The 20,214-nt window shown below is 40.2% G+C and overlaps 1 protein-coding gene across 1 annotated transcript in view; it reads left to right on the top strand.

Annotated features, from left to right (window-relative positions):
* WWC3 (WWC family member 3) overlaps positions 1-12,770 on the top strand; it is a 174,170-nt gene extending 161,400 nt beyond the window's left edge. Inside the window, exons 17-23 of the mRNA XM_075853971.1 lie at positions 2,131-2,282; positions 4,404-4,566; positions 5,822-5,986; positions 6,873-6,965; positions 10,067-10,297; positions 10,559-10,686; positions 12,060-12,770. Coding sequence (XP_075710086.1) covers positions 2,131-2,282; positions 4,404-4,566; positions 5,822-5,986; positions 6,873-6,965; positions 10,067-10,297; positions 10,559-10,686; positions 12,060-12,126 — 999 coding nt within the window. The 3' untranslated portion in view covers positions 12,127-12,770. The remainder of the gene's footprint in view (positions 1-2,130; positions 2,283-4,403; positions 4,567-5,821; positions 5,987-6,872; positions 6,966-10,066; positions 10,298-10,558; positions 10,687-12,059) is intronic.
* The last annotated feature ends 7,444 nt before the right edge of the window (positions 12,771-20,214 follow it).

The following is a 20,214-nucleotide window of genomic DNA, read 5'->3' as shown; positions in this document are numbered from 1 at the left end:
AGTGGCCAAAGCGGGAAGGGGTTAAACTCTATCGGCCATTTTCCACTGACCTCCCTTTTTAGCAATGGGCTTTCCTCCACAGTATTGGCACTCTCTGTAAGTTACTTGACTTCGGTATTGTAGCGTTCTGTATGTTGATACCCAACTCCACAATACTACTTATGCTCTATTTTCCCCCAGGTTTCTGTTCAAATAAAACACAAAAACAATTGTTTGGATTAAATTGGCCATATTAGCCATTTTATTAAGAAACCACAATAAACATAATAAATAATGCCATATACCAGTGTTCTACAACAAACAGATAGTAACAATGTGCCAGCCAAAACAAATATACGGAGGTCAGACTGATCTCTGTGCTGCCACTATGCCACTACTTTCCCACTAGCCCCTGGAAGCAATGGCTCATCTCCTCCTAATTCTCTTCCTGCTTGTCCCAAACCTCTACCTTTCTACAAAGGCCTGTCATCTCAGCCTTCCCTCATAGTTTGTGCAATTGTGAAAGCTGACACATTTACGAGATCAATGTTCCTCTTGCTGTTGTGTAGATGAAGAGAGAATGACAACTGCAATCCTTAAAATCTTTTTGTATGGGCTGAACCATTCTCTAGTTAATTGTGTCCAGTATAAATTCAGCTCCTGTATGGGATTGTGCCACAAAACACATGTATGCCCTATCCACAGGATAGGGGATACATGAGTGATCGCTGGGGGTCTGACTGCTAGGACCCCCAGAGTTAAGAACGGGGAACCTGGAGGTCCCCGATGAGAAGCTTGAGACTTCCGGGTTCTGTGTCCGACTTGTGTGTCCAGCAGCTCCATAGAAATGAATGAAGGGCCGGTCACGCATGCGCACAAGCCAGACACAGAACCCGGAAGTCCCAAGCTTCTCATGGAGCACTTCAGGGGAATTTCGGTGCCTCATTCTCCTTATCGCTGGGGATCCCAGCAGTCGCACCCCCAGCAATCACACATGTATCCCCTATCCTGTGGATAGGGGATACATGTGTTTTGTAGCACAACCCCTTCAGTGCTACACATGTTATTTATAGGAGTTGTCCGGTTTCAGCAAATTAATGTTATTTTTGTATATTTAAAAGTTATACGATTTTCCAATATACTTTTTATTTTAGTGTCCTAAACATGCCCTTCTCAAAACTGTTGCTTTTAGCGGTTTATCTACGAAGTAGTGGTAATACAGTGTGCGCTGTATGTAAATTACCAGAGAAGAGGTCTGAGATAAGTCCAGGTGTACTGTCCTCTGCTTCATTTCAGCACTGAGAATGTGCAGGATGCTTTTGGACTCATCTCAGGACTCTTCTCTGGTAATTTACATACTGTGTATGCTGTATTATGACCTCTTTTTAGACAAAATGCTAAAACAGACATGTTTAGGACGCTAAACCTCAACAGTATAACGGCATACTGGTGGTTTAGTGGCCTAAAACCTAGTGACAGGTTCCCTTTTAATTATTAAATTTGTCATAATACATATTCAAAACAATCTCGCGCCATCCAGTTAAAACACGTCTATGTTAAACGTATGTTTTGTTTTTTTAACATGGGAGTCTATGCGTGACCAAAATCCAATAGATGGCATCTACCAGAGGCATCCATCACAGCCCTCCAGTAATAAAACGTATAAGTTAAATGTATATGATTTTTTTTAACATGGGAGTCTGTGGGCGCTGAATGACTGACAGCTTGCATCTTGCCATAAATCTCTAGATATGTTGGATTTAGAGAGAAGTTAAGAAAGGACACATCTGTACATGTGTATCTCTACAGCTTTGACCAGCAATATTTTAGGTTATAAAGTGCTGCCCGAGTAAGGCTCTGTTAACCTCTGCATCGGAGGCTCTGTTAGGAGCTTCTATTGCAGATCCGGTGAGAAATGCCGAACAAAATAGCGCAGCATGCTACGCTATTTTGTCCATTAAAACAAATGATACTATGACGGAAATCTGACAGTCAACAGGTTATTAAATCTGCTCAAGTGAACCTTGTTGTAGAACATGATAAATGGATGACCTGTACAGATATTTTGATGAGAAAACTGCTTGTCTCCATTTCAACTTTTCATCTTTTATTTTATTGGCCTTCTGAATTATTTTTTATTCCTTCCCTTAGGATGCTGTGTCGGCTCTGTTGGCTCGAACAACAGCTCAGCTAGAAGCAGTGGAGCGTGAACTGGAAGAGGAGAGGGTGAAGCTGGAATATACAGAGGAAGAGATCCTTGAGATGGAGCGGAAAGAGGACCAAGTGGAGGCCACCTCCGAGAGGTACGTCTGACCTAATGTTACTGCTATAAAAGAAAAGATATTTGAAGACATTTTAAATAATGTTAAAGATTATGGTGCAAGAGAGACTTCCAGGACTCTCCAAGCCATATCTCCAACCATCACATTAAAACTTCTAGTGAGAGATGTGGTCTGCTGCAAAACTGGAGGTACCCTTTAAGAAGCTGCCTCAGTGGTCACTCAAAGCTTGCAGTGGTCCCCGCTAATCAATCTGCTCACCACCTCTAATACACCCACCCCACAGGGGCCCCTACCAATATCCTGTGGATAACTCAAAAATTAATAAGTGGGGAATATCCCTTCAAACCACTACCACCTGCCTAAAATTGCAGAGATCCCACTCGTGGGGCCAAAACAGGTTGAGGTAGGGACTCCACAAGATCCCTGAAGGTGTCCTGTGCTATCTGGCACCAAAACGTTAGCCCCAGATTCTTTAAGTCATATAAGTTGCGAGGTGGGCCCTCTATGGAGCAGACTTGTTTTTCCAGCACATCCCACAGATGCTTTAACAGATTGAGACTTGGGGAATTTGGAGGCCAAGTCAACACTTTGAGCTCTTTATCATATTCCTCAAACCATTCCTGAACAATTTTGTGTATATTATCCTGCTGAAACAGGCCATTGACATTCGAGAACACCATTGCCACGAAGGGGTGTACTTGGTCTGCAATAATAATTAGGTAGGTGGTAAGTGTCAAAGTAACATCCACATGAATGCCAGACCCTAGGTTTCCCAGCAGAACATTGCCAAGAGCATCACTGCCTCCACTGTCTCACCTTCTTTCCATAGTCGATCTTGCTGCCATTTGTTCCCCAGGTGAGCGACACACATTCACCCGATTGTCCACATGATATGAAATAAAACATGGTTCATCAGACCATGCCTTCCTTCCTATCTCATTGGTACATTTCTAATGCATATATGCTCATTGTAGACGCTTTTGCTGGTGGACAGGGGTCAGCTTGGGCGCTATGACCGGTCTGCGGCTATTTCCAAATTAAGCAAGCTACAATGCACTGTGTATTCTGACACCTTTCTATCATAGCCAGCATTAACTTTTTTCAGTAATTTGTGGTACGGTAGCTCTTCTGTGAGATCAACAGATGGGCTAGACCAGATGGGCTAGCCTTCACTCCCCATGCATATCAATAGAGAGAGAGGCAGAGAGAGAGAGTGAGGCAGAGAGCTGGCAGGCCCCCTTTTTTTTTTTTTTTTTTTACTATGTTCTTTTTTTTACTAATTTCTTAATACAGCTGTGACTCTTGCAAAACAAAAACTGCTTTCACATGTGCAATTTCTGATAAGGCTGTGTTCACATGTTACAGTCATATAATGTTTTTGCCATGATTTTAGAAAAAAAGCTTAAGAACCTCAGCTCCCTGACCGCCATCTCAGTACAGACAGTACGCTGTTCCAGTTGATTGTTGGATTACTACACAATTTAGAAGTGGTATTAAAGCCATGTCCAACTCAACTTCTACAATGAAAATATAAAGTCATGTGATAATACAAGAATAATCAGACAATAGAGTCATATTATTGGTGTATGTGTCGGTGCTATATATATTCTGACTATTTTTGTCTTCTTTTATATTAATACCAGTATGATCAAACCCATCAGGAATGCAGCAATCAATATTTTAAGTCAACATTCTACCCAGTGTCCTTTACTTACAAAATAATACATGGCACATACTGTAGTTACCTTCACTATATTTCTCATTTTGTCACAGTTGAGGATTGGGATATTAGATGACATGCCAGTGTAAGGGTATGTTCATACTCACCAGATTTGTTGCAAACATTTCTGTGAATCACATTCATCGGATTTACGTTTTGCAGAAATCCATCCACATGCTTCAGAAACAGTCCCATTCTGATGTATGGGATGTAGTTTGACGTGGAAATCTCTGCAACAAATCTGCCATGTGTGAACATGCCCTTAAAGTACTGGAACCAGAAACTGTTTCATAGAAATGTATACGTTGAATTTAATAATAAGCAGGAGTAACCATTGCTTATAGTTTATACTACAGGAGTTTAAATACTTTAAATGTAAAAGTTCATTATCTGTTGTTTATTTGTGTCTCTTATTGGACCAGGAGCTGGCAAGCTGACTCTGTCGACAGTGGTTGTCACAGTAACAGTACACCGTTGAGGCCCCATTATTCAGAGACTCTATATGGCGACGCCATACATGGGCCTATATGTACAGGGCAGGCAACCTTGTATGATTCAGTAAAGACTGATAGTGAACCTTTGAAGGTAAAAATCAGTAAACACAGAAAATATGTAATACTAATATTAAAATATCAAAAACTAACACCTGCGGATTGAAAGATATTGTAAATTTGTTGATTCCGGTTTTCTGTATAAGTTGTCTGATTGTTTATTAAGTTGGTCAAAAAACATAGGATGACTGCATACCAAATGGACAGTTATTAGTCCTAATTTCCCCCTTGACCCTGCACATATTGCTCGACTGAACATGCTTAGCATTTAATAGAGCAAATGGGAGATAAGCATCTGATAGACACTTGCTTTGCTTTTTTCTGGTAGGAAAAAAAAAATTGGACATGAACAGTCTATCTTATTAGATCCTTGTTTTCCCCCATGGCTGGGTGCCATAGATCCTGTTGAAATCGTCAGGATCCACGAACAAAAATCTAACACCAGTGACCAGCTTTAGGCCTCATGCACACTGCGGGATCTGCCTCCCTACAGGCTATGTGCACACAAAGTCCCCATGGCTCAGTATTCATGTGCTGCCATATTGCTTACATGTTAAGAATAGCTTAGGAATACGGCATATAATGGAGCATGCTGTTTTATTCCATGTGGTTCCGGCAGAGAGAAACTCTGTATGCCTCTGTATGAAATCGGAGGCATATGGAAGTGCAGTAATGACACAATAGAAGTTTATAGACAATGTATATTGGTCCATACAACTTGAGGGTGTAAGGAGTCGTAACATAGTGGTGTGCATGAGCCCTTAACGAAAGGCTCTGTGTGACTGTACTGATAATACTGCACAGAGCTCCTAAAACCGCAGCATATACACGGTGCAGTCCTATATGGCAGATTTAGTTTCAGAAATTTCTGCGACTGAAAATCAATTCCATTCATCTAAATGAAACTCCATCCACATGCTGCAGAAACCACCACATTCAGAGGAATGGAACTGATTCATTGTAAGTCAATGGGACCGTCAGGCAACATGGGGATCTGACAGATGTGAACATAGCCTACAACATACAGTACAATATAAACTAGGCATTCAACATAGATTATAATAAATGGACTAAAGATTTAGAGTTGATGTGATATCTCAAAGTTGTTAGAAATGATTGGACTGTGATGTTTGCTTCATTACAACATTTCAGATGTCTTTGACTAAATACATACGATATAATGTACATGTAAACTTTGGAGGTGCATAGAAATTTGCAACTGATTCTTTGGATTATAGCAAATGACACTCCATGAGACACTAAACGTATTTTCTTTGTACATCTTGCAGGTAGATAAAGAGACCAACACAGAAGATGTCTTTCCAGAAGATGTTACTATTCTGAAAAAGGAGAGATCCTGCCGCAGGTCTCGCGGGTCTTCCTTTGTCCGTAGCAGTACAATTGTCCGCTCACAGACCTTTTCTCCAGGAGCACGGAATCAGTATGTTTGCAGAGTAAGTCTAACATAACATTGCAGATACAAGTTTGCAGTAAATTTCATTTTCAGTAAATCTTTCAATAAAAATATTTAATTAAAAATTATTTTTTGAGAAGTCTTCTGCATGTATCATTTTTATAATGTGAAAGTTAACCATTCGAGTTCCTAGGGTGAGTCCTAATTTCTGTGGTCTTTGGAACATTCCTCTGCTGAGCACTTGAACGTTGCATGTGCTGTGTTACTCTCTCTGGCCTATAGTTTATCCTGCTACTTAGGCCTCAGGCCACGGCTGTACAATGGCTCTATGCAACCACCTGCACCAATATAGGTGTATGGAGTCCAACTGTACCCCCTTATTCCTCCAATTTCATACAGAAGCATAAAGAGGGTTTTACGGAACCTGGCAAAAAAATTATGGTTGCTGTACTATGGAGCTATTCTCCCTTAGAAGTATTGATTCTAGAGAAAGATTACCTGGCAATACGGCACCACATGGCGGCATAGAGCCCTAGGTACCATTAGGCCCATAGTTGGACAGGTACTGCCATGGTTTCCATTCTCTTTGTGCTCTTCTATGGCATGTATCTCAGAATCCCTTTATTCTGTTTTATCTGGTCATAAATTTCACTATTCGGTTGATATTTTTGACACAAGCCACCAACTTTAGGCACACAGCTGGAGGTGACCCTCACTATATTTTTATGGTCACTCTGAAGACTTTGATTGGCAATTATGGAATTTTCATGATGGAATATGTCTCATGAGCATTGTATCCTTAACTGTTTCCACCAAGGATCTTAAATCAAATCTGTCCATCATTCCCATTGCACTCATCTGCTCAGCCTGAAATCACTGGGCATGATAACAAGCCTTGTGTAATGTTAATTCTTTTTGCTTTTCAGCTATATCGAAGTGACAGCGATAGTTCAACATTACCAAGAAAATCTCCTTTCGTCCGAAATACACTGGAAAGGCGAACATTACGCTATAAACAGGTATTCAGATAATTTAAAATAATTTGTTTTGATTCTTGTACTACTAATATTACAGTCATATTGTATATTATTTACTGGAGAAACATATGCCTTGTGCAGATGGGAGCTTTCTAATCCATGACCTGTCCAATCTGTCTTACAGCATGCTCTGTCTGTTGCGGAGCAGTGGCGGACTGGTTGCGGACTCATTGCGGAATTTCTCCATTGACTTCAATGGAGATTCTAAATTCCGCAATGAAGTCCGCAGCTGTCATGCACATGTTATGTGTGCTGCGGATGCGTCTTGCTTTTTTAACATGACATTTCTTCATTCTGGCTGGACCTATGTATTTCTAGGTCTACAGCCAGACTGAGGAAGTCAATGGGGCTCCCGGAATTACGGGAGCGTTGCTAGGAGACGTCAGTAAATAGTCACTGTCCAGGGTGCTGAAAGAGTTAAGCGATCGGCAGTAACTGTTTCTGCACCCTGGATAGTGACTACCGATCCCAATATACAGCAACCTGTAAAAAAATAGAAGTTCATACTTACCGAGAACTCCCTGCTTCTGTCTCCAGTCCAGCTTCCCATCATGACGTTTCAGTCTAAGTGACGGCTGCAGCCAATCACAGGCTGCAGCGGTCACATGGACTGCCGCGTCATCCAGGGAGGTAGGGCTGGATGCCGAAAGAGGGACGCGTCACCAAGACAACGGCCGGTAAGTATGAAATTCGTTTACTTTCACTAGGGAAAGTGCTGTCCCTTCTCTCTATCCTGCACTGATAGGGAGAAGGGAAGCACTTTTCCCGCAGTCCGCAGCAGCTAGTCCGCATCAATTTACTGCACATTTTGGGCAGATCCGCAGCCGTAATCCGCAACCCGGATTAGGTGCGGCATTGATGCGGACAGTTGCGGAGGAAATCCGCCACGTGGGGGCATGCCCTTAAGCAGCGCTCACATAGTGAAGATACATGAGGAGCATATGTTTATCTGTAAAAAACTAAATGAAGGTGGCACGGCAAAAACTATTCTCACACATGCAGAGCCTTTCTTTGAATTTAGGGAGGTTTTCTGAGATTTGTAAATGTAGCTGAGCTGCAATATCATAAGCAGCCCATAGACAAGCATGGCACTGTTTCTGGAAACAAAAGCAGACATTTTATTCTAATCCTATACAATCTCTAACTCTTTATTGATCGCCCACTGTCTTTTGCAGGTCTTCAGTCTAGAGCGGTGTCGCTATAGTAGAGGATAATGGGCGCTCATTCTCTAAGCAGAAGCTGTTAATAACAGCTCCTATAATTAGAGCAGCCTTCTGAGTACAGCCAGGATCGCGACCGTTTAACCCTTTGATCGTCGCGGTCTGTGACCACGACATGATAAAAGTGGATTAGAGGGGGGCTTCAATTGCGTCACTATGTCTCTGCAGTCAGGCCTGAGGAACTACAGAGGGCCCTTAGGCAGACTGTTCAGTAATAGACAAAATGTTGGTATGCTCACCATGCACCTGAAGTATCATAGACACCAGTCTTGAAATCAAATTCGATGCCTGTACTAAGACTCCACGTCGGCAACAGGCACATCAACGGGGAAAAATTAAAGGGGATAACGTCCAGTACTCGATACAGTATAAAAACAAAAAAAATTTTTATTTCATCTGGTTAGAACAAGAGTAAAACTTTCCTAGGAAGGACGCATACATGTTTCAAACTGGAGGTTTTTAGTCAGTGCTATGACTAAGAACCTCCAGTTCGAAACATGTAAGTGTCCTTCCTAGAAAAGCTTTACTCTTGTTCTAACCAGATGAAATAAAAAATTTTTGTTTTTGTATTGGATAGAGTACTGGACGTTATCCCCTTTAATTTTATCCTCTTTAATTTTTCCCCTTTGTCTGTTCAGTAAGCCTGCTTTTAGGACACAGTAAGCCTGTGTTATAGTGACACAGAAGATAATGTATTAGCATACTTAGAATGTATAAGCAGACTTGAGTATAAAAAAAAGTTGGTAAAATATTAATCCCTTTATGGGATTTACAGTACTTTTTTTTTTTTATATAAAAACATTAATTAAAAAAAAGTCTGAAATTAAATGAAAAAAGTGATTATTTAGTATAAAATACATTTTATTGTGAATACCATACATAGCAACAAAAAAAATCTACTCATTAAGTATCCGCATTCATTTGCCAGGTTATTTAGTGTAAAACGTGAACAGTGAAAAAATTGCACAGTAATTTATTTGTACACCCAAACTGTGCCGAAAAAAATAATAATTTCTTCTACATTAAACACAGCCAGATCAATCAAAAAATAAAAAAGTAATGGCTGCTGAAATGTGGAGAGGCAAACATTTTAAAAATTAGTTTTTATTAAGGCCCTTTCAGTCCTGGTCATTAAAGGGTTAAATAGTATCTCCAGCTTTAAGTTCTAAAGGAAATAAAGCATATTTTACTTTTAGCTATGTCTTCCATTGGAAGTTTGATGGATACCGTCTAAGTTGTTGTTGGTTCCCCGGCTGCATTCTAGTAAAATACTAATATAAGCAATAGATCGATAGACTGATTGATGTTAATGGACTTCAGCCACACATTAAAAAATAGGGCTGCAATAACATTGGATCTACAGTTTCCCTGATATCTGGGTAGTACTGGGTACTTGATGATACATCCAAAAGAATAATTTTTAGTATTCCACAGTAGGTGATTTTTTGTCGTTAAAGTGACCTTCCGGAAAAAAGCTGAAGATGCAGCATATTCCCGAATGAAAGCCGCCCCCACCCCTAAAGTTATATTTACCTTATCCCTGTCATTCTAGAACTCTATGGGGTCTTCATATGGGTGAATATTTCCTGTACAGGTTCCTGGTTGGCTCAAAATAAGCACCACATAAGACAGTGGAGCTGTAATGTGGGAGCCACCTGTATGAAGATCCCCATGGAACTCCTGAACAGTGGGGACCAGGTAAGTATAACATTTGAGGGGCAGTGGGCTCCATTACCTCGGAGAAGCATTTTTTGCTTTTTCCCCAGAGGCCGAGGGTCACTATAAGAGACTATTTTTTTACAGTGTTGTTTCTCATATTGCATACTTTCAAACATAATACTCATTTGCATTTCCTTATTTCAGCAATCCTGCCAGTCTTCCATGGCAGAGATCATGGCGAGGACGTCTCTTGACCTGGAGCTGGATCTCCAGGCTTCCAGAACAAAGCAGAGACAATTAAATGAGGAAATAAATGCGCTTAAAGAGCTTAAGCAACGTCTGGAAGAGGTGCAGATTCGAGGCCAGAGTGAACTTCCCCAGTGGGTTTTACGTGATGACCGATTCCGCAGTTTGCTCTTAGAGGCAGAAAGACAGGTACATCTTATTTGATCATCTGTTTGGCATATGTGAACTTTAGATTTAAATATATATTACTAGAACTATGTAATTTATTTAATTAAAACTATATAGTAAGCACAAAATACAAAACTATCTCCAATCTAGTGCAGATTGGAATTACGTCACCTTTCCTATATCCAATTATTTCTCTGCTTTCATTGTTTAAGCAAGCCCCTTACTGAGCTATCACACATTTTAATTGACAATAGATTCTGTATTCTTGTATCCAATGTCCAGACACGACAGACCAAACTTGAGCTGCACCAAGAACAAGCTGCAGAGAAAATGCTTAAGAAAGCCTCTAAAGAAGTATTCCAGCTGCGTGGTCGAAACCAGAAGGAACCTTTGCAGGTGCAGACCTTCAGGTAAGATAAAGTATGGAATCAAGCACTAACAATGTAGAGAACAGTCTTTCTCTCAGCTAAAAATCCAATTTTATCCCTTTGACAATGTCATATTTAATATGTCATAACTTTAAGCGCTTGCCACGACCAGAATGTAAGGGCTGGATCTTAAAGCCCAGTATTTTAGCTTTCAAATGATACCATGGTGAAAGCTCTAGGTACAATATTAAGGGAGCAGCACTTGTTTGAGGGCAGAAGGTGGGATAAAAAGATTTACTTCCTGCTTCTGTGTCTCGCTAAGGGAGGGTTGTGAGGGGAGAAGCTGCAAATGAGAGCAAGGGGAAAGATCACAGCCTGTTACTGTCTTCTCTCCCCCTTACAGCCTTCCAGTGATAACTTGGGGTGATATATGGACTTTTCTTTGTTATCGCTGCCCCTTGCCAATGAGAGAGGTTATATGTCCCATTTAGGGGGCTCTATTTTTTTTCTGCTGAAAGAGTGAGAAGATGAGCAGTTGCACATCTAATAACCCCCTGCACCCAATTAAACCAATTGTGACTCAGATATTTACAAGCATCTGAAATTGTTGGCGTCTTTAATTCTGGTGAATATGGGAAGATACTGTATACGCATGAAGACATAGACATAAAAGACATGTATGGACAATACACAAACTCTTCTTGTGTCCGCGAACCGGTTAATGTGCATGTAACTGAAGCACAACTTAAATTTGCAGACGCTTGTGCTTTTTTAACATTTTAATAATCTTGTAAAATCTACAAAATACAGGTTATGTCCTGCAGTAAGGAGCACGTGGCAGCACAGGTTATAGGACTTGTCTACCATTACACTTTTTATAGAAAATAATATTTGTAACCATTTGGATAAAGGTTTTCTACAGAACATCCTTCTCTATAGATGCCTGCACTAGTATAATACTTCCATCAGTCCCAGGACAGGCATCCGCACCACCTAAACAGATACAAAGGCCCGCTTAGCTTAGGGGACCCTTTTGATCTGGGTAAACCTACTCTATGCTTGTCAATTTTAGGGTGTGGTAGACAGGAGTCCACTATGCCTCTACTGTCCAAGGGCCATCCTGATCAGTCCACCTGTCCACATTCTGTGCAGAACTTGTGTAGCTCTATCTTAAAAATTTAATTCTTCGAAGTTTAGTAGATATGTGATTTTGGGACTATGCTTAACTGAATCTTGGTTCTAGGTCAAGACCTTTAGAAATGCCATTTAGAAATGTTGTATCCCAATATAAATCCTATTCAAATAGAAATGCTATATATTCTTGAATTTGAACACATTTTTGGGGATATAACATTTATTTTGTAAATATTTTTGCCTTCTCTAAATGGAATCAAATTCTTCTTTTTTGTCAACAGGGAGAAGATTGCATTCTTCACTAGACCAAGAATTAACATACCTCCTCTTCCGGCTGATGACGTATGATGTGTCTTCCAGCACAAGAAGTATCAGCCCTAATTCTGTTCGTATCTCCATGAAGTTATTAAACTAGTGAAGTTTAATATTATGTTTTCAAAGCTATTCATTATTTTGTAAAAAATAAAATAAAAACAGAAGTATATATGCATATATAAATATCTATAATTATATATTTTATAATATGACTGCAGCGAGGCTTGGTTTTTCCTTGCTGTTACACTGACATCCTTGAAGGCAACCTATTTTATAGATCATCTACTCTGTTCAGACGAAATGTGTACAGTTTTCATGCTGTTTTATGTGACTTTAATAAAAGGCTGGAGATCAGAAATAAAGCAAGTTCAGGCAATTCACTGTATTGTAATTTATTTATAGGTCCTTATTTTCCTTGAGGGAAAATACACGCTTTTAAGATGTTTAGACTGAATTTGTGCTTCCAAGTGTCATACAGCTGAATTGAACGTGTGAACTCGCTTTCTTTCTGTTACCTGAAATGAAAATACTATTTGCAAACTGTCACCTTTTAGTAGCTTTTTGTTACTTTTTGTTTCTTTTTAATTCTTTCTGCATAATGTATATCTTTTTCTTCTACACCATCTACATTCTGTACTGAAATATTATCACTGCAAGGTTTTTCATACTGATTAAAGATGGCATTGCATTTTTCAGAAATCCTGTGTTTATTTGTAAAAGTTACACAAATTACATATATACTGTGTGTGTGTGTGTGTGTGTGTGTGTGTGTGTGTGTGTGTGTTTATAGACAGGGGTGTGTGTGTGTTTATATATATATATATATATATATATTTTTTTTATTTTTTTTTTCAGACCATAAGACGCACCCAGGTTTTAGACAACAGAGAATAGGAAAAAAAAATTGTTAAAAAATAATTCTGTTTCACCACATTCTGAGAGGCAAAACTTTTTAATATATTTTTGAACCCCTTCCCGACATTTGCCGTATGGGTACGCCATGGAAAGCCATGACTACCCGCAAATTGCCGTATCCATACGCCAAATGTTTAGCACAGGCACAGAAGCTCAGCGAGGCCATCATCGCCGGATCTCAGCAGTGTCTTACAGTTGACATCCGGCTGTAATTGTGGAGACTGAAATTAGCTTAGATCCCCGCCATTAACCCCTTAAGTGCAGCGCTCAAACGCGAGTGCTGCACTTAAGGTGTTTGCAGCTCATCGGAACCCCAGCAATGAAATTGCTGGGGTTCCGGTGGCTGCAATGGCAACCGAAGGCCTAATACTGGCTTCCTGGTCTGCCTAGCACGGAAGCCGGTCAAGACCCTAATCGGCTTCCGTAGCCGACGGCACCGGCTCAGGAGATGAGCCGGCGTCATCAGCGGTGGATGTCAGCTGTATGTTACAGCTGACATCCACCTGTAACGGCAGGAACCGAAGCTAGCTCCGATCCCTGCCATTAACCCCTTCGATGCAGCAATCGAAAGCGATTGCTGCATCTTAGCGGTTGCTAGCAGATTGCCAGCCCTGACAGACAATAAGGACTGGCGACTGCTGCTATGGCAACAGGAGACACAATGGCCTCCTGCTCTGCCATTACGGAAGCTGATCAGGCCCCGCCGGCAGGCGAAGACTAATCGGCTTGCTGTCAGCGAATAACTGACAGATCTAATACATTGCACTACGTAGGTAGTGCAATGTATTAAAAAAAAAAAACATCAGACAGTTGGACCTTCAAGTCCCCTAGTGGGACTTGAAAAAAGTGTAAAAAAAAGTGAAAAGAATAAAAGTTTGAAAACAATAAAAGTTTCAAGTATTAACCCCTTCCCTCTTTAGCCACTTTTGACCTTCCTGACAGAGCCTCATTTTTCAAATCTGACATGTGTCACTTTATGTGGTAATAACTCCGGAATGCTTTCACCTATCCAAGCGATTCTGAGATTGTTTTCTCGTGACACATTGGACTTTATGTTACTGGCAAAATTTGCTCGATATGTTCAGTATTTAATTGTGAAAAACACCAAAAATTAGCGAAAAATTGCAAAAATTAGCATTTTTCTCAATTTAAATGTATCTGCTTGTAAGACATGCAGTTATACCACACAAAATTGTTGCTAATTAACATCACCCATATGTCTACTTTAGATTGGCATCGTTTTTTGAACATCCTTTTATTTTTCTATGACCTCACAAGGCTTAGAACTTTAGCAGCAATTTCTCACATTTTCAAGAAAATTTCAAAAGGCTATTTTTACAGGGGCCAGTTCAGTTGTGAAGTGGTTTTGAGGGCCTTATATATTAGAAACCCCAAAAAAGTCACCCCATTTTAAAAACTTCACCCCTCAAAGTATTCAAAACAGCATTTAGAAAATGTCTTAACCCTTTACACATTTCACAGGAATTAAAGCAAAGTAGAGGTGAAATTTACAAATTTCATATTTTTCTGCAGAAATACATTTTTAATACAATTTTTTTTATAAAACAGAAGGTTTTACCAGAGAAATGCAACTCAATATTTGTTGCCCAGTTTCTGCAGTTTTAGGAAATATCCCACATGTGGCCGTAGCGTGCTACTGGACTGAAGCACCGGCCTCAGAAGCAAAGGAGCACCTGGTGGATTTTGGGGCCTTATTTTTATTACAATATATTTTAGGCACCATGTCAGGTTTGAAGGGCTCTTGCGGTGCCAAAACAGTCAAAATCAACCAAAAGTGACCCCATCTGGGAAACTAGACACCTCAAGGAAATTATCTAGGGGTGTAGTGAGCATTTTGACCGCACAGGTTTTTTACAGAAATTATTGGAAGTAGGCCGTGAAAATTAAAATCAACATTTCTTCAAAGAAAATGTAGGTTTAGCGATTTTTTTTCTCATTTCCACAAGGACTAAAGGAGAAAAAGCACCGCAAAATTTGTAAAGCAATTTCTCCCGAGTAAAACAATACCTCACATGTGGTAATAAACGGTTGTTTGGAGACACGGCGTGGCTGAGAAGGGAAAGAGCGCTATTTGGCTTTTGGAGTTCACATTTAGCAGGAATGGTTTGCGGAGGCCATGTCACATTTACAAAGCCCCTGAGGTGACAAAACAGTGGAAACCCCAAACAAGTGACCCCATTTTGGAAACTATACCCCTTGAGGAAATTATCTAGGGGTATAGTGAGCATTTTGACCCCACAGGTTTTTTGCAGAAATTTTTGCAAGTAGGCTGTGAAAATGAAAATCTACATTTTTTCAAATAAAATGTAGGTTTAGCTAATTTTTTTTCATTTCCACAAGGACTAAAGGAGAAAAAGCACCATAAAATTTGTAAAGAAATTTCTCCCGAGTAAAACAATACCCCACATGTGGTAATAAACGGCTGTTTGGACACACGGCGAGGCTGAGAAGGGAAAGAGCGCTATTTGGCTTTTGGAGTTCACATTTAGCAGGAATGGTTTTCGGAGGCCATGTCACATTTACTAAACCCCTGAGGGGACAAAACAGTGGAAACCTCCCACAAGTGACCCCATTTTGGAAACTACACCCATTGAGGAAATTATCTAGGGGTATAGTGAGCGATTTGACACCACAGTTTTTTTGCAGAAATTATTGGAAGTAGGCCCTGAAAATAATAATCTACATTTTTTCAAAGAAAATGTAGGTTTAGCTAATTTTTTCTCATTTCCAGAAGGACTGAAGGAGAAAAAGCACCACAAAATTTGTAAAGCAATTTCTCCCGAGTAAAACAATACCCCACATGTGGTAATAAACGGCTGTTTAGACACACGGCAGGGCTTAGAAGGGAAAGAGCACTATTTGGCTTTTTGAGATCACATTAAGCAGGAATGATTTGCGGAGGCCAGGTCACATTTGCAAAGCCCCTGAGAGAACAAAACAATGAAAACGCCCAAAAAGGGACTCCATTTAGGAAACTACACCTCTTGAGGAATGCATCTAGGGGTGTAGTGAGCATTTTGACCCCACAGATGTTTCATAGAATTTATTAGAATTAGGCAGTGAAAATAAAAACAATCCTTTTTCTTCAATAAGACGTAGCTTTAGCGCAAATTTTTTCATTTTCTCAACAAATAAAGGAAAAAAAGAACCCAACATTTGTAAAGCTATTTCTCCCGAGTACGGCAATACCCTATATGTGGTCATAAACTGCTGTTTGGGCAAACCGCAGGGCTCAGATGGGAAGGACCGCCATTTGGAGTGCAGATGTTGCTGGATTGGTTTCTGGGCACCTGTGGGCCCAAAACAGTGGAAACCCCCCAGAAGTGACCCCATTTTGGAAACTACACCCCTCAATGCATTTACCAAGGGGTGTAGTAAGCATTTTAACCCTGCAGGTGTTTTGTAGAAATTAGTGTGCGCTCAATGTTGCAGAGTGAAAATGGGATTTTTTTCCATAGATATGCCAATATGTGGTGCCCGGCTTGTGCCACCATAACAAGACAGCTCTCTAATTATTATGCGGTGTTTCCCGGTTTTAGAAACACCCTACATGGGGCACTAATCTTTTGTCTGGACATATGACAGGGCTCAGAAGTGAAGAGTACCATGCGGAGTGGAGGCCTAATTTGGCGATTTACAAAGTATTGGTTCACAACTGCAGAGGCTCAGATGTGAAATAATAAAAAGAAACCCCTGATAAGTGACCCCCACTATGGAACTGCACCCCTCAAGGCATTTATTAAGGGGTGTAGTGAGCATTTTCACCCCACAGGTCTTTTCCATAAATGAATGCGCTGTGGATGGTGCAAATTAAAAATGTATATTTTTCCCTAGATATGCCATTCAGTGGCAAATATGTCATGCCCAGCTTATGACGCTGGAGACACACACCCCAAAAATTGTTAAAAGGGTTCTCCCGGGTATGACGATGCCATATATGTTGAAGGAAACTGCTGTTTGGGGACGCTGCAGGGTTCAGGGCCGAGGGAGCACCATTTGGCTTTTGGAGAGCGGATTTTGCTTGGTACTATATTTGTTTGAGTATTGCTGGTGTTTTATAATGTGGGGGTACATGTAAGCGGGGCGGAGTATATAAGGGGCATAGTCAGGTGGTATAAAAAAAAAAAAATAATCCATAGATGTGTGTTACGCTGTGAAGCAATCCTTTCTGCACAGGCCGGTGTCGCACTGATAAATGGTGTCATTTCTTATCCCCCTTTTGGTCCACACTCCGCACCTTTGTAGTTTGGGGAATTTTGCTGGGAAGTGTTGTCCTGGTATAATACGGGCACCCTCGCTTCCAGCGGATATGTTTGGGCCCTCCCCTTCCTGGTTCCCTAATTTTAGGTCCTTGATAAATCGCCTCTTGAAACAGAAGAAATGTTCCCCTCGGGCACAACTGCATATTTTTTTATTTCCTGACTTATTGGAGCCATAACTAATTTTATTTTTCATAGACGTAGCGGTATGAGGGCTGGTTTGTTGCGGGACGAGCTGTAGTTATTATTGGTACCATTTTGGGGTACATGTGACTTTTTGATCACCTTTTATCCTATTTTTTGGGATGCCAGGTAAACAAAAAAACGCAATTCTGGCACAGCTTTTTTTGTTTTTTTTATACAGCGTTCACCACGCATTATAAACTACATGTTAACTTTATTCTGCGGGTCAGTACGATTCCGGCGATACCTAATTTATAGCACTTTTTTATGTTTTACAACTTTTTTCACAATAAAATTACTTTTGTAAAAAGAATGTATTTTTTCTGTCGCCAAGTTGTGAGAACCATAACTTTTTAATTTTTTTGTCGACGGACGTGTATGAGGGCTTGTTTTTTGCGGGACGAGCTATAGTTTTTATAGGTACCATTTTTGGATACGTGCGACTTTTTGATCACTTTTTATTGTAATATTTGTAGGGCAAAGTGACCAAAAAACAGAAACTCTGGTAACGTTTTTTACGGGTTTTTTTTACGCTGTTCACCGCGTGCAATAAATAATATAATATTTTGATACCTCCGGTCGTTACGGTCGTGGCGATACTAAATACATATGGTTTATTATTATTTTTCAATAGTAAAGGACTTGATAAGAGTAAAAGGGGGATTGTGTTTTATTTGATTACTTGAAACTTTTATTGTTTTCAAACTTTTATTTTTTGCACTTTTTTTTACACTTTTTTATACTTTTTTTACACTTTTTCTCAAGTCCCACTAGGGGACTTGAAGGTCCAACGGTCAGATATTTTTTTTTCTAATACATTGCACTACCTAGGTAGTGCAATGTATTAGATCTGTCAGTCATTCACTGACAGCAAGCCGTTGTGTCTCCTGTTGCCATAACAGCAGTCGCCAGTCCCGATTGCCTGTCAGGGCTGGCGATCTGCTAGTAACCGCTACGATGCAGCAATCGCTTTCGATTGCTGCATCGAAGGAGTTAATGGCAGGGATCGGAGCTAGCTCCGGTTCCTGCCGTTACAGGTGGATGTCAGCTGTACAGTACAGCTGACCTCCACCGCTGATGACGCCGGATCAGCTCCTGACCCGGCGCCATCTTGCCGGCAGCTACGGAAGCCGATCAGGCTCCGCCGCCGGGCGGATCTTGACCGGCTTCGGTGCTAGGCAGACCGGGAGGCCAGTATTAGGCCTCCGGTTGCCATTGCAGCCACCGGAACCCCGGCAATTTCATTGCTGGGGCTCCGATGAGCTGCAAACACCTTAAGTGCAGCGATCGCGTTTGAGCGCTGCACTTAAGGGGTTAATGGCGGGGATCGAAGCTAATTTCGGTCCCCGCCGTTACAGTCGGATGTCAGCTGTAAGATACAGCTGAGATCCGGTGATGATGGCACCGGCTCAGCTTCTGAGCCGGTGCCAAACGTTTGACGTACATGTACGGCATTTTGCGGGAAGTCAATGCTTTCCATGACGTACATGTACGTCAAATGTCGGGAAGGGGTTAAAATAAAACACAATCGCCCTTTTTCTCTTATCAAGTCCTTTATTATTGAAAAATAATAATAAACCATACGTATTTGGTATCGCCGCGACCGTAATGACCTGAGGTATCAAAATATTATATTATTTATTGCACGCGGTGAACAGCATAAAAAAAATCCGTAAAAAACTATACCAGAGTTTCTGTTTTTTGGTCACTTTGCCCTACAAATATTAGAATAAAAAGTGATCAAAAAGTCGCACGTATCCAAAAATGGTACCTATAAAAATTATAGCTTGTTTCACAAAAAACAAGCCCTCATATAGCTCCGTCGACAAAAAAAATTAAAAGTTATGGTTCTCACAACTTGGCGACAGAAATAATACATTCTTTCTACAAAAGTAATTTTATTGTGCAAAAAGTTGTAAAACATAAAAAAGTTCTATAAAATACACTACCGTTCAAAAGTTTGGGGTCACCCAGACAATTTTGTGTTTTCCATGAAAACTCACACTTATATTTATCAAATGAGTTGCAAAATGACTAGAAAATATAGTCAAGACATTGACAAGGGGGCACTTCTTGCGTACCATACGGTCAAGCTGCAAAAAATAAGCCCTCATACCACTTAATCAACGGAAAAATAAAAAGTTATGGCTCTCAGAATTTGGCGACACAAAATACATTTTCTTTTTTACACTTAGGTTTTTACTTGTAAAATATAGAAAATACACTACCGTTCAAAAATTTGGGGTCACCCAGACAATTTTGTGTTTTCCATGAAAACTCACACTTATATTTATCAAATGAGTTGCAAAATGACTAGAAAATATAGTCAAGACATTGACAAGGGGGCACTTCTTGCGTACCATACGGTCAAGCTGCAAAAAATAAGCCCTCATACCACTTAATCAACGGAAAAATAAAAAGTTATGGCTCTCAGAATTTGGCGACACAAAATACATTTTCTTTTTTACACTTAGGTTTTTACTTGTAAAATATAGAAAATACACTACCGTTCAAAAATTTGGGGTCACCCAGACAATTTTGTGTTTTCCATGAAAACTCACACTTATATTTATCAAATGAGTTGCAAAATGACTAGAAAATATAGTCAAGACATTGACAAGGTTAGAAATAATGATTTTTATTTTAAATAATAATTTTCTCCTTCAAATTCTGCTTTCGTCAAAGAATGCTCCATTTGCAGCAATTGCAGCATTGCAGACCTTTGGCATTCTAGCTGTTAATT

This window comes from Rhinoderma darwinii, chromosome 2 (assembly GCF_050947455.1).
Source record: "Rhinoderma darwinii isolate aRhiDar2 chromosome 2, aRhiDar2.hap1, whole genome shotgun sequence".
NCBI classification, from domain to species: domain Eukaryota; kingdom Metazoa; phylum Chordata; class Amphibia; order Anura; family Rhinodermatidae; genus Rhinoderma; species Rhinoderma darwinii.
This window is presented reverse-complemented; position numbering and strand designations above follow the sequence as displayed.